The sequence below is a fragment of the Vidua chalybeata genome, chromosome 17 (assembly GCF_026979565.1).
Source record: "Vidua chalybeata isolate OUT-0048 chromosome 17, bVidCha1 merged haplotype, whole genome shotgun sequence".
Lineage (NCBI taxonomy): Eukaryota > Metazoa > Chordata > Aves > Passeriformes > Viduidae > Vidua > Vidua chalybeata.
Genome location: NC_071546.1, coordinates 1,888,983 through 1,905,428, shown reverse-complemented (window position 1 = coordinate 1,905,428; position 16,446 = coordinate 1,888,983). Strand labels below are relative to the sequence as shown.

The following is a 16,446-nucleotide window of genomic DNA, read 5'->3' as shown; positions in this document are numbered from 1 at the left end:
ATGGCAGCTGTGGCAGGTACGAAAGGAACAAGAGGGACTGTCCCACTCGGGATCTGGCTGTGCCCTCCTGTACGGCTGATAAGGGGACTTTCCCTACTGGGACTGTCCCCAGGGTACTGGTTTATCAGAGAGACAGAGTGACCAACCCAAGGAGAGGAAGGGAAAGTTTTGGAGGATGAATTTTCATGGAGAAGCTATAAGGGGGAGTACAAACACTGAAGAAGAGCTTCTGGTTCATTGAGAGCAGCAGGTGCACCTCGGGATGGGACCTGCTGGCTTCTGGCCAAGAGATGAGTATGGGGAGATAAGGACCCAGTTTGCAGCCTAAAACCAAAAGGGGCACAGGCAGCAGAGGCGAGTCTGCAGCCAGGCTCGCACACACACACACACACACACACACACACACGTACATGTTAGTTCACTGTGAAGGTGATGCCTCAGGTTTTAGTTTTTATATTTTTCAGGTTCTGAGCTGCTTTAGTGTGCACTTCTGAGCTTCATATTATGGGATGGTGAGCTCTCCGCACAGAGCAGGGAGACAAAACAATTCCTTCTCCAGCTGGGGACCAAGGACAAATGATCCAAATCTCAGGCCCAGGAGCACAAACAGCGTGGGCTGGAGAGAGAAAAACAAGCAGGATGGGAGTGCATGGGCTAAAGCTGGAATGGGACAATGAACTGCAAGGTGGAAATGGAGCAGAGCTGATCCCAGTGAGAGCCCCCGGGAGCGCTCGTGCATTTTGGGACCATTTTGGTTCCTCTTGGGTGCAGCCCTGGCTGGGCTCTGGTGCTGCCCAAGGTGGATCCATGGAGGAGATCCTTTTAATAAATCCCTGCTTTATTCTTTAGCTCTGTCCGGCCTCCGTTCTAGGGCAGCCTGCACAAGGCATCACAGGGCCCTTCCTGCAGGCACGATGTGGTGCTGTGGGTAAGAGCACAGCTGAAGGCTCTCCTGCATCCCCCTGCTCTGGGACATAGACTCCTGGGATGGTTTGGGTTGGAAGGGATCCCCTGCTGAGTCGGAGTTCTCCTGCAGGGAGGTGGCTATGAGGGGTTTCCAGGGAGAAAAGCAGATTCCCATGTGAGATTCCCACCCTGGCAGGTGACAGTCACCCTCTGCAAGTTCAAGTGACACCTTGTCTTCTTTCTTTCCCTTGCTCAGGGACAAATTCTTTCATTACCAAGCAAAGCCCACATCTGCTTAGCTTCTCAGCTGTCACAACAGTTCCCTTGTGTGAAAAGTGTATCATGACACCCTGGTTACTCAGATCTCAGAAATGGGATAGCCATGGGTGAGCCTAAAGACCAAGCACACAACCATCCAGGCTCCTCGTGTTCACTGCCCTCAGCACAGCCCAGTCCTCACAAGCTCTGCTGTTCCCTGAGCACTGACAGAGCTGGGTCCTGAGAGTGACCCACATCCCCCCAGTTCCCTCGCAGCAGCACTTGGCAAGGGACCATGAAGAATCTGCCTCAGCCATGTGAAAAGAGGGGCTGCTGCTCCACAGGCAGCTTCTGCTGCTGCCCAGGATGACTGAGAAACTCAGAGAGAACCTCTCCCATAGAACAGGACCTGTATTCATAGAATTATAGAATTGTTTGGGTTGGAATGGGCCTTTAAAGGTCATCTAGTCCAACCCCCTGACATGGCAGGGACACCTGCCACTAGCCCAGGTTGCTCCAAGCCCTGTCCAGCCTGGTCTTGGACACTTCCAGGGATCCAGGGGCAGCCACAGCTTCTCTGGGCACCCTGTGCCAGGGCCTGCCCACCCTCAGTGCAAAAAACTTCTTCCTTATATCTAATTTAAACCAACTCTCAGTTTGAAATTTTTCCCACTTGTCCTATTGCTACAAGCCCTGACAAAAAGTCTATCCCTGCATTTTTATAGGCTCCTTTAGGCCCTGGAAGTGGCTCTGGGTCCTTTTGGATCCTTCTTTTCTCCAGCTCTCCCAGCCTGGCTCCAGAGCAGAGGGGCTCCAGCCCTTGGAGCATCTCTGGTGCCTCCTCTGGGCTCTCTCCAGCAGCTCCAGGTCCTCCCTGTGCTGGTCCCAGGGCTGGGACAGCTCTGCAGGTGGGGTCTCACCTGAGTGGGGCAGAGGTGTAGAATCCCCCCCTGCCCTGCTGCTCACACTGGGGGGTGAGCCCAGGGCTTGGGGGGTTTCTGGGCACACACACATGTCCAGCTCTCACCCACCAGCACCCCCAAGTCCTTCTCCCAGGGCTGTTTGTGATCTGTTCATCCCCAGCCCTGGTATTGGCAGAGGGATCCACGCACACTCTGCCCACAGGCAGCAGCTCTGCCCTGGCACCCCCAGCAGCAGCAGTGGCTCCTGCTCTCCCTGAGCACAGACAGCCCAGCCACGACACCTCAAACTTCAGAAAACACCTCTCCACACAAGCCCCTTCCTCTGAGAAAGCAACTTCTGCACACAAGAACAAGTTACTCTTTGATTTGGGATCTTGTCTCCCAGGTTCTGACCTGGAGTGAAATTTTATGAGCAAGCCCTCCAGCTCGGGGGGAGGCAAGGAGGGAAGGGGCTTCCAAGGGAAAATGCCAACAGATACTTAGAGCCAGAAGCGTGTGTGGGTGTTGCTAAATTAAGCTCACAAGTAGGTGGGGCAAATGCCTTAAACGAGTTTGTGAAGGTAAAATAATGTTCATTAAAAATAGAAAAACAACTGAAAAAATATCCTTTGTATTCAACTTCACACTCGTACATCATAATGTTCCAGTAAAAGCCCATTTTCCCTTGAGATAATAAAAGAATTGAATTTTTCCTTATCGGTCATCTATTTTTCTAGCTAAAGCTATTACTCCCTCTCAGTGGTTGCCAGGCAACAAGAAATATTAATAGCAGCTTTTATTAGCTTAGCTTTAGCAGTGGAGTACCAGAATGAGAAAATGGAAAACATAAATGTGTTACATAAATCTTTCAACCTTTCAGGGTTTGTGTTAGTCTCTGTTTTCATAATGATTTATTGAAGTGATGGTTCATTTATGAGAAAAAGGAGTGTGAAATAAGAAAACGGAACATTACCCTGAAGGACTGTTTGAAAATAAATAATTATAGAAGGTGAAGAAAAGCTGTTTAAAACCATTTTTCTGAGTTTTATAAAATTTAAAAAGACATATTTCTTTCATTTATTGCCTCTGAGAAAAACACTAGCAGGGAATTGCAAACAGGGCTCTGCTTAATACAAAGAACCCTTCATGTAGGGTTGTGTTATTACTATTTTCCACCTTATGTTTGGGAGTTTAGGTTTTAAATACTGAACCATTAATAAGCAGAAAGCCAAATTAGTCAAAACCTTAAAGCTCACAACACAAAATTGCCAGTGAAAACTTATCCAGGACTGAAACATTTGGAACTCAGGGAAGTTTTTGCTGCTGGTGACCTGAGCAATGCTCTTGTTGGTTTGTTTATTTATAAAGGCTCTTCTGAAGAGCAGGAACTTGCTTTGAAGGGCAATGCTGCCTGTACACTGCACTGGGATGTGGATTATTTTAAATCACTTATTTTAGCAGGCAGTGACTCAAAAATTGTTGAAATATCGATGCATTGGAAGTATTTGCCCACAGCATGTAAACCACTCTGCCTGCTGGGATCCTGGATTTCCAGCGGCCTGGAGGAAAGACTGGCACAGCTTACTTGGTTTTTGTGACAATATTTAATTGACATAATGAGTTTTTTACAATGAGGGTGGTAAAAACTGCCCCCAGGTTGCCCAGAGCAGCAGTGGCTGCCCCATCCCTGAAGTGTCCCAGGCCAGGCTGGATGGGGTTTGGAGCAATCTGGGTTCTGGCCTTGCAATTTTCCTGCAGGACAACCTCACTCGAGGCCTGGTGAGCACCAAGCTTGTCCTTGGAGCCTACAGCATCCCAGGAATGCACATCCCAGCTCTGGGCAAGGGCTACTTTTCCTTTCCACTTCTCACGTGGGACACAGGCAGCTGGGTTCCTGCTGGTTTATTTTACTGCTCTCCTCTCTGTTCCACACCAAAGCCCCGTTGTGTTGGGAGGCAGCTGTTCAAAGTCAACTGAAAACTTCCAGAATTTCAGGCTGGCACTCACCTTTCTTCTACAATTCACCCCCATTTACCATTTTACTCTCTCACCTCCACCTAAACAGGTTCCACAGCTCACAGGAAATGTGACATTTTACACCATGGATGTTCCTTTTTGCCTCGGAGGATTTTCAATATTTTTCAAATAATTCCGTTCCACTCAGCAAACTGAAATGAAACCTTTCAGGTTGTGGCTGAAGCCTTTCTGCCCTTGCTCCAGCTTGCTGTGAGCATAAAAAGGAACCCCGGTGGGCTGAAGGAAATGTTAGTGCTTTTAGAGGAGTCACAAAAATCACTCATCGTGAGAAGCAATGGGAAGAGGCAGACACAGGGAGAGGTGTCAGGCTCTCCAACCAGCTCTATACACCTGCAGAGCTCATGTTAGCCCACAGGAGCAGCCACATGCCCCAAAGGATGCTAGCCACATGCAGAAATGCATGGCTGTGCCCACACTGCCCCTGGCCAGGGCAGAGCAGGAGGAAGCAGGGTGGCTGCTTTTTTGGAGTGTGTAGATGCATCCTGTGGCCAGGCTTGGAGGAGCATGGTTTTGGGTCCTGGAGCAGTGCTGGAGGGCTCTGGGCAGTGCTGTCCCCCCAGTCAGGGGCTCCTGGCTCCCCCCACCCCAGCACTGTCCCACCTGATAAGCAGAGGCACCCCCAGCCCTCTCGGCTGCTATCCAACATTTATGGAAATATGTTTGTGCTGCGTTGGAGATTCCTGGGCTCTGACCTTGATCACCCTTTGTTTCTGTCAAAAATGTTCTGCCAAATCCCCTCTGAAATCTCATTTATTTCCAGCAGCTCCTTAGCCCAGCACTCACCCACCTCCCCACTGATCCAGAGCACATCTCTGCCTCCTGCCCTGCTTTCCCCACAGCCCCACATCCCAGCCCCAGTGTGATCCCAGCCCAGCAGGACTCCCTGTGGATCTCTGGAAGGCTCAGCTGCTGCTGGGATGTTCACAGTGAGCAAAGTTATTCTCTTCCCAAGGAAAATGTGTTTTTTTCCTCTTTGATTACTTTTCCTTAATTACTCCCATTTCTCAGTGACAGTCACATCTCTCCTGTTTTCTTTCCCTCCTGTCATTCCTCCGCTCCCTTCTCTTCCCTTCCTTTTTTCCCACAGGAAAAGAGGAATCACTAGAAAAGAAAAATCCACTGCAGTAAGAATTTTCTGTTTGTTTCTTGTCATCAACAGAAAAAAAAAAAACAAAAAAAAACCAACAAACCTTTCCCAAACGAGCCAGCTCTGCCTCCTCCCCAGCCCTCCCCCACCCCTTCCAGCAGTTCTTCACTCATCACATCCTGTGCCATGTCTTTGCCTACTCTTGTCCATCCATCCCTGCTTCCCTGCTCTGCAGCTCTCTGTACCCTGTCCAGGGATTGAAAACTCCCTTAACTTCTAAAAACTCATGGGTGGGGGAAAAAAAAAGGGGAAATGAAGTGACAGAAACAGCAGTGAAGAGCCATGGCATGGGAATGTGGAGCTGACCTTGGGCAGATCCAAGTGGTGGTGTGGAGGGTGCTCTGGGTGCTGCTGCTGAAGGGATGAGCAAACAGAAGGGATGCTGGATTTTGGGTTTCCCATCAGGGCACAGCTGCTTTGCTCAAACCAGGGTCTCCATCTGACAGCCCACAGCTGAGCTGGAGCCAGGAGCAGGGGCTGGCACACAGCAATTCCTCCTTCACTCCCAGCTCCTGTCCTGCCATGGGAATTTCTGTGCTGATTAAACTCCCTCGGGGTTGGTCACCTGCACAGTGGGAGCAGTAGGGTATCCCTTGAGAGGCACTGGGAGGTTTGATGCAGTCTGAGGGTAATGTAGGACATCCCAGGACAAGGGACACACCCAGGGGACAGCAACCTGCAGCTGGATTGTCTTTATTCACTTCTGAGCTCTCAGGAAAAAATACCAGTCCTATGGTTCTTGGTGAGTCCTGGTTCATGCCTTCTCAGCAGTTAGAGATTTGTCCATTTTTTTTTTTTTCTTTTTGACTTAAAAAAAATCCTAAGGCTCAAGTTACATTTTTAGACCAAACGTCTAAACATTTTACCATGAATTGCTTGTTGTTTCTCATTGTAGTCAAACATACAAACATGGCAACCGAGGCAGGAAATAGCTGTGCATGCAAAAACCTGTGTGAGATGCAGCAGAGAGCAGCAGGGAGGAGAGAGGCTCCAGCTCCAGCATTTGCATCAGCAGCACTGGTCCTGGAACAAACCCAAAACCTCTGCATGCTGAGCCACCTCCTCTGAGCCCTGAGCAGGCAGGGCTCACTCCCATCACTGCCTGGGTGAAAGGATCCCTCTCTTCCTGCAAGTGTTGGCAAACAAGGCCCAGAATGGTCTGGGTTGGAAGAGACCTTAAAGATCATCTCATTCCACCCCCCCTGCCATGGCAGGGACACCTTCCACTGTCCCAGGTTGCTCCCAGCCCCATCCAGCCTGGCCTTGGGCACTGCCAGGGATCCAGGGGCAGCCACAGCTGCTCTGGGCATCCTGTGCCAGGGCCTGCCCACCCTGCCAGGGAACAATTCCTGCCCAATACCCCACCCAGCCCTGCCCCCTGGCAGTGGGAGCCATTCCCTGTGTCCTGTCCCTCCATCCCTTGTCCACAGTCCCTCTGCAGCTCTCCTGGAGCCCCTGTAGGCACTGGAAGGGTATGAACTATTAGGTATGAACCAGATGAGTTTAAAGTGTGCTTTCTCTCCAGGATTCTTCTGTACCCTGCTGTGCACGTGCTGCTCCCCTCAGCACCCACAGGAGCTGTAGGTGTGCTCTGGGACCAGCGCTGCCATCGTGGGCTGGTGCTGCAGCAAAGGGGGACTTGATTCCCCACCAAAAAGGACAGAAGGTGGTGGTACCCTTCCGTGGAAAAAAGGCTGTGATGGGAGGGTAAGGCACGATTTAATTCTGACTTAAAACTGCAACACAGCTCCCTCCCTGATGCCTTTGCTGCTGGGACCTCTGGAGATGTATCACAGCTCCGAGGGTTTCCAAAACTGAGCAGTTTCAGTTCACTCCCAGCTGGGAAATTCAGGGTTCACTGGACATTTTTATTTTCATGGTAAGGGGCAAACAAATCTTAATCTCTCTATTCTACATTTACAGCCCACTAAGTCCCCTTCTAATCTTCTGTGGCTCGGCCCTGATTTATCGTCACCGAGCTGCATTTGTAAAACAGTACCATAAAGTAAGAAAGAGAACATTTCCCAAGGACTACTCCAAAATAAATTATTTCAGACACAGAGAGGCTGCTTAATAAATGCCCCTCTTCTTTTTTTCTTTAGGTATTTTAGAAAGTGATTTATAAGTGCAATATCACCTCTCAAAAATGAGACAATCAACATGGGATAAAATTATCGTGTTATGAAAATAGGGGTCAGGCAAAGGGGCTGTGCTTTAAATTAAACCAGGGAAAAATATTTCATCTGAAATTGACTCTTTCTGTCTCAGAAATGAATGTTTTAATCACCTAAGAACCTAAAAGGTAACACAGAGCCCTTAGTAATATTTAATTCCATAGAAATATGCCTCTGTTCAATATTGATGGGCAGAACATGATATTTCTCTTAAACACACTAACAATGAAACTCGGAGACTCATCAGGACTTCAGAAAGCCTTGGGATTTTCCTAGACTAAGAGATAATATCCCATTTAAATATTTAAATATCACTACCTTTCAGACCCTTATCTATTGAAGCAATCAACACCAAGCGTTCCCCAGCTAGGCAGGGCCAGGCTCACAGCCACGCTCTTGAAGTAAAATTAACTCTGTTTGATATCAATGTCATTCAAAATCAATGATCTTAGAGAGAAACAACGTCAAAAACCAACCACGGGGCTGAAGCTGCTGGAGAGGAAAATGGTATTAAACAGCAGCAATATTAATTCAATATCACTGTCAAAATCAAGTCACAACCTTTCCTCGGTGCTGCTGATGCAGAAGCACCGTAAGCTCTAATTAGCCCTGGAGTTTCTTCCCAGAGCTTCACTTCACTTCATTATCCCTGCCTTGTTTATCCCTGCACCAGTCATTTGAAACTTTGCAAGGTATCCCGTTCCCACGGCGTGAGCCTGGAGGCAGCTGGAGTTTGTGAGAGCAAGGAGGGATCCTGTTCCCCCTGAAATCAACAGGAGAGCTTTCCCTTCAGGGAGCATCCATGCTCCTCCTGCTGGTGCCACCCTGGAGGTGGGACAGGGGTGACAGGGAGGAAGAGGAAGGACACAGGATGCTGGGGCTTTCTTTGGCTGGCCACCTTGCCATGGGGGATGGGCACATGCACTTTGCTTGGTTCAGGCAGTGATGTCCTTTTGGTTTTGTCTTTTTTTCTTTGATATGTTCTCTGTACTCTTCACACATGTATTTGTACCTCTGTAGCCTCTTGCACTAGTGATTAATTTTCCCAGTAATTTTCCAAGACCTTTCCCTAGACAGAAAACCAAACAAATTCCAGAGCTCCAAGCCCTGAGGGGTACAGGACCCCAGTGCTGTCTTGGTTCTTCCTGGGAGCCAAGGCCATGAACAACTCTTGGAGATCCATTTCATGGACAGAGAACAGCCAGTGCCAAGGGGGGACTCCAGAGAAGGGGTTTGACCTGGGGGAGGATTGCCTCACCTCTTGTGCTCCTAACTGGTGCTTTTTATCAATTATACTAATTTCCTAAAACCTATAAAAATGTACTCACCCCTGTGGGGGTGGGCTTTTGTGGACATCTTTCCACGACTGCCCGTGAAACCTTCAAATAAAAATCAGCTCTTCTATACACAGAATTCACAGAATGACCAGGTTGGAAGAGACCTCCAAGATCATGGAGTCCAACCCAGCCCCAACAGCTCAAGTGAACCCTGGCACCCAGTGCCACATCCAGGCTTTGTTAAACACACCCAGGGATGGGGACTGCACCACCTCCCCCGGCAGCCATTCCAGAACTTTATCACCCTTTCTACAAGAACTCTTTCCTAATATCCAACCTTGTATTTCCCTTGGTGCAGCTCGAGGCTGTGTCCTCTGGTTCTGTCAGTGCTGCCTGGAGACAGAGACCAGCCCCCAAAATATTACCTCCTTACTAAAATTATCTCGAGCTTCATTTCCAACCTGGGGGAAAAGGCAACAGGAGGATGTTCCACACACGGGGAGGGAAACCCCTTTGCCCTGATCCTGAGTGGTTAACGAGGCTCAGGAGGACACCAAGCGAAGGCTGAAACTGCCACCATGCGCACGGTGACCACACTCTCTGCAACACACCCCAGCTCGTGCCACCCCTCACGGCAGACAGCCCGTCACCAACACCCTCCTCTGCTCAGCTCACTCACTGCAAACACAGAGTGCTTTGGATGAAAGGCAGAGAGAGGGGAAAGGCACTGACCGTGGGCAGCTGGCTGGAGAGGAGGTGCCCGTCCTGACTCAACATGTTGGACACCATGATGGCCGGCAGGTCCATGTTCTGGTAGGGATAGGCTGGGATCAGGCTGTTGGGAGGGAGGCTGTGGCACAGCGAGTGGTATCCAGTTTCATGGTCCACCAAGTGCAGGAGGGACGGGTCGGGGAGGTTGGGAGGCGTTATGGGAGGGATCTCGTAGTCCTCGTTGTTCTCATTCTGACCATTGTACGTCTGAAACACCAAAGAGACATTTTGCAACGTGTCACTGATATGTATGAAAACTGAGAATTTTAGAAGCATTTAATATACTTAGGCAGGTGGAGGAAAATAGAAATATATTGAAATAACAGAGATATATTTAACAAATGTATTTAACAAATTTGCAAAAGTGCAGAACGCAGTTTGTAACATGAATGCAACTTGCTAGGTAGAGACAACTTGTAACAGAACACATAAGAATTGAGTTGCTAGGTAAAGGCCATAAAGATAAGAAAACTCAGTAAAGCAAGACTTAGGTATTGTTGAAACCCGTAAAGCAGAACCTTTTCCTTAAGGAGCCAGCAAGAACCAGGCTCCTGGTTTTGGCCAGGACAAACTGACCTGAGAGAAAGGCAAACCTCCACTGCGCCTGCCCAGAAGAAAGAGAAAAGAGCGGAGAACAAGCAGAGAACATTGAGGAAGATGATGTTACTTCATCAAAGACGTCCACTCAGGATCACCAGGAGGTGTGGCACCACCAAAGACTCTGGGCAGGGAATGGGCAGGCAGGGAGGTGTGGGCTTGGGGGATCAATTTGTATTTAAACCTGAAATCTGTCTCACCAGGCACACATGTCTTTGGTGGAAATATGCCCCATCTGTCCCAGCTGGAATAAAACATACCTGCTTTACAAATTTTAACTGGAAAGTCCTTATTCCACAAATCATCAGTGCCTTGCTGCTTTGGAAAGAAAAATTACTATTTCTCTGAGAAATGCAGATTCCAGTGGAAATGGGTTTTTTGTGGTAAAAAAGGCACCTCCACTCCTGCACACCAGGTTGTAATGAGATAGGAGCCAGGGTGTGAGTGTGGCAGCACTGCACCATCCATCAGGAACACACCATGGAGCCCCTTGAGGCATCCCCTTGCTCCCCGCTGCCTCACTGCATCCCTGCTCATCTCTGAGTCCCAAAAACCTCAGCAGGAACTCCCACACCTGGACCACGGCCATGGAAGGGCATGGCTGCCTCCTGACCAGCTGCTAGGTCAAAGTCTCTCTCTGGGCACCCAGCTCAGCTCTCAACCTACAGCTGGTATTTTTAAGAGCTTTTGTTAGAATTAGAGCTGTAGAAATAACAATTACTTGGGATCAAAATTCACAGATTTACGGAACAGTTTGGGTTACAAGGGATGTTAAAGCCCATGCAGTCCCACCCCCTGCCAGGGGCAGGGACATCTTCCACTGTCCCAGGTTGCTCCAAACCCTGTCCAACCTGGCATGGGACTCTTCCAGGGATCCAGGGACAGCCACAGCTGCTCTGGGCACCCTGTGCCAGGGCCTCCTCACCCTCACACTAAAGCATTTTCCCCTAATATCTAATCTAATCCTGCCCTCTGTCAGGTTAAAGCCATTCTCTCTCGTCCTAACTCCCTCAGAATCCTGAAAAACTCCAGCACAGAAACTACAACCAGGGAGGGGGATTTGGAAACACAGCCATCACTCTTTAAAAACCCTTTAAAGAAAGCCTGCATGACTCCACTCCACATGGAGATTTGTCCTTCCTTATATCCCCTCCCAAATTTCATCTGGAAAAGCATTCCCTCACCTCCCTACTAAAACTCCCTCGAGGTGACACAAACATGCAGAGATGTTGGAACTCTGCTCCCCGTGTTTCCTCATGGCTTGTTCACTTCTAAACATTCCCATTTATATAAAAATATGTTATCACACCTGTGCATTTTTACTTCAGTCAAAACCATTTTTTCTTCATAACATGTGAATCTATCCAAAATTATTAATTACCAACACAGAATATAATGAATGTCTGGCAGAGGAGGCTTATTCTAAACATCTACTGTTTCACATATTATTATAGCATAAGAAATTCTGATTAGCTATAGCATTACACACATGCTAAAGCTAAATTTCCCAGATCACCTAGTTTCATGGTTGGATTTGGACTTAATACTTGATTTAAGAGCAAAACCTCAGATGTTAAAAAAAAAATTAAGCACTGTAGGCTTTAATAATCCATCGTCCCAGAGCTCACCCTCAGATTCGTGCTCTTCATACCACTGACTGTGGGGACAAAGTCCTTAATAAAATAAAATAAAGCCTGTGTTTAACTGGAGTACAGAAGTCAGTGGGAGCAAGGAGGGATCTGTGAACTGGTGAAAGGGCACTGCCAGGGAGACCCATGGCTCTGTGGGGTGTCAGAGCAGGGGGGCACTCCTGCCTCACCCCATAACTGGGGCTGGAAGAGGCCCATCCTCTGCTAAGCTGAGCCCACATCTCTCCCTCACCCCACTGCAGAAAGGAACAAACAAAGCAGAAGGGCAGGATGTCATCCAGGGGGACCTGGACAAACTGGACAAGTGTGGCCACAGGAACTTAATGAGGTTCAACAAGTCCAAGGTCAAGGAGCTGCTCCTGTGCCGGGGTGATCCAGGCAGGAGTACAGAGCAGGAGAGGTCAGTATTGAGAACAGCGCTGTGAGAGAAGGACTTGGGGATTGTGGTGGAGGAAGGGTTGGACAGGAGCCAGCCCTGTGCCCTGGCAGCCAGAACCCCCCGTGTGCCAGGCTCACCCCACACGTGGGCAGCGAGGGGACGCTGCCTCTCTGCTCCCCTCTCAGCACACCCTGCCTGCAGGGTGCCTGCAGCTCTGGGGCTCACACGGGAGAAGGACACGGAACTGCTGGAGCTCCAGAGGAGGCCACAGAGATGCTCCAAGGGCTGGAGTCCCTCTGCTCTGGAGCCAGGCTGGGAGAGCTGGGGTTTTGAGCCTGGAGAAGGCTCCAGGAGAGCTTAGAGCCCCTTCCAGTGCCTAAAGGGGCTCCAAGAGCTGGAGAGATGGGAAGAGGGGCAGTGGCTTCACACTGAAAGAGAGCAGGGTTAGATGGGATATTGGTAAGGAATTCTTCCCCATGAGGGTGGGCAGGCCCTGGCACAGGGTGCCCAGAGCAGCTGTGGCTGCCCCTGGATCCCTGGCAGTGCCCAAGGCCAGGCTGGACAGGGCTGGACAGGGCTGGGAGCAGCCTGGGATGGTGCCCATGGCAGGGAATTGGAAGGAGATGAGCCTCAAGGTCCTTTCCAACCCAACCCGTTTGATGATTCTGTGATTCAAGAGCAGGTTCTGCATATCTGACCCAAACCTTTATGTTTGCCTGAGATTCCCACTGGCTGTAGGGAAACAGGAGCATGACAGAAACACAGGAGAGAGCCTGGGCCATGACAGCTCTGTACCCACTGTTGCTGTTCAGAGGAAATTCAAGCCCAGCTCTTTTTCCAGGCAGCTTCTGTCTATCATTGTTGTGATACAGGGAAGGCAGTGGGCTGAGGAGATGTACTCAAGGCAGACAGAGAGATCCCATTTAACACGTCTCGTAGCTAGGTTTCCATTTGAGCTACGCTCCTCCAGGTACTGATTCTTTCCCAGTTATTTAAGAGGATTTCTCTCCATGCTTTGCAGAAAGGGATTTAAATAAATCATCACATAGCAAACTTGTTCCTCTAACTGGTTTATTTTGGTATCAGGTACATAAGCAAGTGGCTTTGCTGTACTTAACTAAATTATGTAAAACCCACTCAAAGTTTCCTAAAGATCTCTTCAAAACTCTGAGTCCCCTGTGTTGCTGCAGAGCAGCTCACCCAAGGGCTTTGAGGTGGTTTTGTACAGGGTGCCAAAGCCCCAGCGCCCTGCTCACCCCCAGGCACGTTTCTGCCTCTGTTCTATTCAACCCGGGGCGGGGGTGGGGGGGAAAGAGAGAAAAGAAAAAAAAGACCTGTTTAAATCACAAAGCTTTCCGAATAGCTACAGCATTTTGCAGACGTATCAAAATTACAATCAAAGCTGTACACAATCAAAATCAGATTAGACAATATCCAATCAACATAATCAGCCTCGGCGCCTGCCAGCTTTCACACCCTGTCGCTACCGAGCTTCCCCGAGCAGGCTGCCCTCACTCCCTCTGTGTGTGCTTGAAATAGATGGTCAGAGAGATAAGGAAGGGAGATGAGGCACACAGACACTCGGAAGGCTGGGAAAAGGGGTGGTTTATTGTCACACACAGTGCATGTTGACGTGTCCACAGTGGCACCTCTGTCCCCACAAGGAGTGGTCTCACACGGTGTGCACAGCGCTGTCCCCTCAGCCCCTCTGCAGCAACACCCAGCTCCTCTCCACCACCATGGGGGCTCTGTGGCAGATTATATTTCCTATTCTTATGTTAATTTCAATTAAATTAAACAGCCAATTATACGTTCTAAGGATACATTACAAATTAGATTAGCGGGCTGGTCTGAAGCCATTCATCCCACCAGGACTCTGAGCGTGGAGCAGCTCGTGCTGCTGAATAGCTGCCCATTTACTGTGCACAAAAAAGGATCGAGGACTTTCCACTGTCAAACAGATGACAGTTGTTGTGATTACACATTATTCCTCTTCAAATTAAAACACTGAAATCAGCTGAAACAACAAGCCTCTTCTTGCAAACCCTCTCGTGGCTGGTGCTGCTGGGCAGATGCCGGGTGCTGCTTGGAGCAGGGAAGCCCTGCAGTGGGCTGGAGACACAGGATGGAGCCAGGCCCTGTCAGAGAGGGGACAGTGCCCCTCCTCTGAGTGCCCCCCTTGCCCTCAGCCCCACAGGTATCCCTGTGCACCAGCTGTAGGGGTTGTATAGGATCAAACTGCCCTAAGCACGGTCCCGGGGTTATCGTGGAATTGTAAAATAGTCTGGGAAGAGACCTGAAGGATCATCTCATTCCAAACCTCCTGCCATGGAAGAGACACCTTCCACTATCCCAGGTTGCTCCAAGCCCCATCCAACCTGGCCTTGGACACTTCCAGGGATCCAGGGGCAGCCACAGCTGCTCTGGGCACCCTGTGCCAGGGCCTCAGCACCTCATAAATCTGGTTCTGCCCCATGCTTGCACAGGATGGCATCACACCAGGTACAACCAACCTCCAGCAGCAGCAAAACTGTATTTTAAAACACTTTTTCCATCTTGAAATCCAAGTCAGAGCAGGGGTCGCTGCACCATCTCCATCTAACAGCAGATTCAGGGTCAGAAGACAGAGTTCTGGAGGGGAGGTGGTGTGGGGGGATTGTCATGGGGAGAGAGGCTCTGGTTCCTGGCAAGGTGACACCCAGGCCATGTCCGGGACCAAGACGAGCCAGAACTGGCTGCTCCCTCCCAGCTCACAGCATGGGGCTGGGGACATGATATCTGGAATAATTTGAGAGGAAAGGCAGAATTCCTGAACCCCTTGCAAGAGCAGGGGCTGGCCTGCATAGCCAGGCCCCACTGCTGAGCTGCCAAAAGCACCTGCCTTGGAGACACCCCAATGTGGTCTCCTGCCAACGCTGCTCCCCACCACAGGGACAAGGTGCTGAGATCTCCCAGACTTGCTCTATTCCCTGATGCTTTTCAGGAGAGGGAGGCAAACATGGACAGGAGGCATCCCAGACGCCCAGGACCTGCAGGTGAGGGCTCTCGGGTGGGAGGCAGCTTTGGGGACATGTCTGTCCATGGCAGGGACTCCTCTGCTGCAAACACAGAGCACATGTGGGGGTTATGGCCTGATGGGCACAGTGACCCTGCTCACCCTCTGCCATGGCCCCAAAACCACCCTTGATATTGCTGCTGCTTCACCTTTTGCTCCTGTGCTGCACCTCCTCTTGGACTGTAAATGAAGCCAAGCCCCAGCAAGCTCCCACCAGCCATCCCATAATAGAACCCCCTGAGCCTGGGGGAGCATTCCCAGCACTGCAGCAAAGAGGAGGATGGGCCAAGGGACGTCCAGATGTCTGAATGCCACACAGCTGTGACCCAGCCAAAGCCATGGCACAGCCATGTTCTAAAAGACACTGCAGATCCTCATGCAGGTGACTCAGGAGGGAGGGACAAGTGCTGAGCATGTCTGTAAATGATGTCTTGACCTTTCTCCTGCCTTTCCCCTCCTGGAAGGGGAGGAAAGTGCTGTCCTCCTTTACAAAACACTCCACAGCCAGGCAGCAGCATCTCTGTGCTGCATGTTGGTATAAATCACAGAGGACATGGCTTGACCGAGGACCTGGGGAACCATTCTCCTCCTTGGCAGCATGGCAAATGTCCAGTGACCCCAATTCTCCACTGAGTCATGTTCTGTGTGATTATCTGTGAGGGTCCAGGCGTTGCAGCCAAGCATTGATTCAGAGAAATGTTCTGCACAGTGAGAAGGATAAAGATTTGTAGTATTATTGCAGGTAAATATTTGCCCTGTCAAAAAGCATTCAACAGTAAATGCGAGCCTGAGAGAGAACATTTGTTCTTGGGAAGGTACAAGGAAATAGGGAGGCTGCTGCAATCTATCCAGATGACACAAACCACCATGGACTCTGTGCCATCCCTCATCTAACTGGGCTTTTCCTGAAGCTAATGCAAAAGCTCAGTGACACTCCTGACACTTTAGAGTGTCTAAAGAGACCCAAACCAGCCTGGCAAGTCTTCAAAGTGAGGAAAACATTGATATTTGTGAGGCTGAGAGGTGCTACAGCTTGGGCTCCTGGTGTGCACAAGGAGCACATGGAGGTTATGGGGTGCCCACACCATCCCACGAGCTGTGATGGCAATCCCCCCAACCCAATCCCAGCAGGACCCGGGGAGAGCACTCTCCCACCAGCACCACACAGGGAAGGAGCTGCAGACAAGCAGCCAGGTGGTTCTGGGGGTATCTTGATTTATCCAAAGCTGGATGATGTGTCAGATGGAGTCAGGAGACAGAGAAGCACATGGATGGATTTGCCATACAGACACAT

At 49.9% G+C, this 16,446-nt stretch overlaps 1 protein-coding gene across 1 annotated transcript in view; it reads right to left on the bottom strand.

The window, feature by feature from the left end:
* The window catches only part of TOX2 (TOX high mobility group box family member 2), a 154,907-nt gene that overhangs the window by 54,817 nt on the left and 83,644 nt on the right, over nt 1–16,446 (bottom strand). Inside the window, exon 3 of the mRNA XM_053958952.1 lies at nt 9,434–9,679. Coding sequence (XP_053814927.1) covers nt 9,434–9,679 — 246 coding nt within the window. The remainder of the gene's footprint in view (nt 1–9,433; nt 9,680–16,446) is intronic.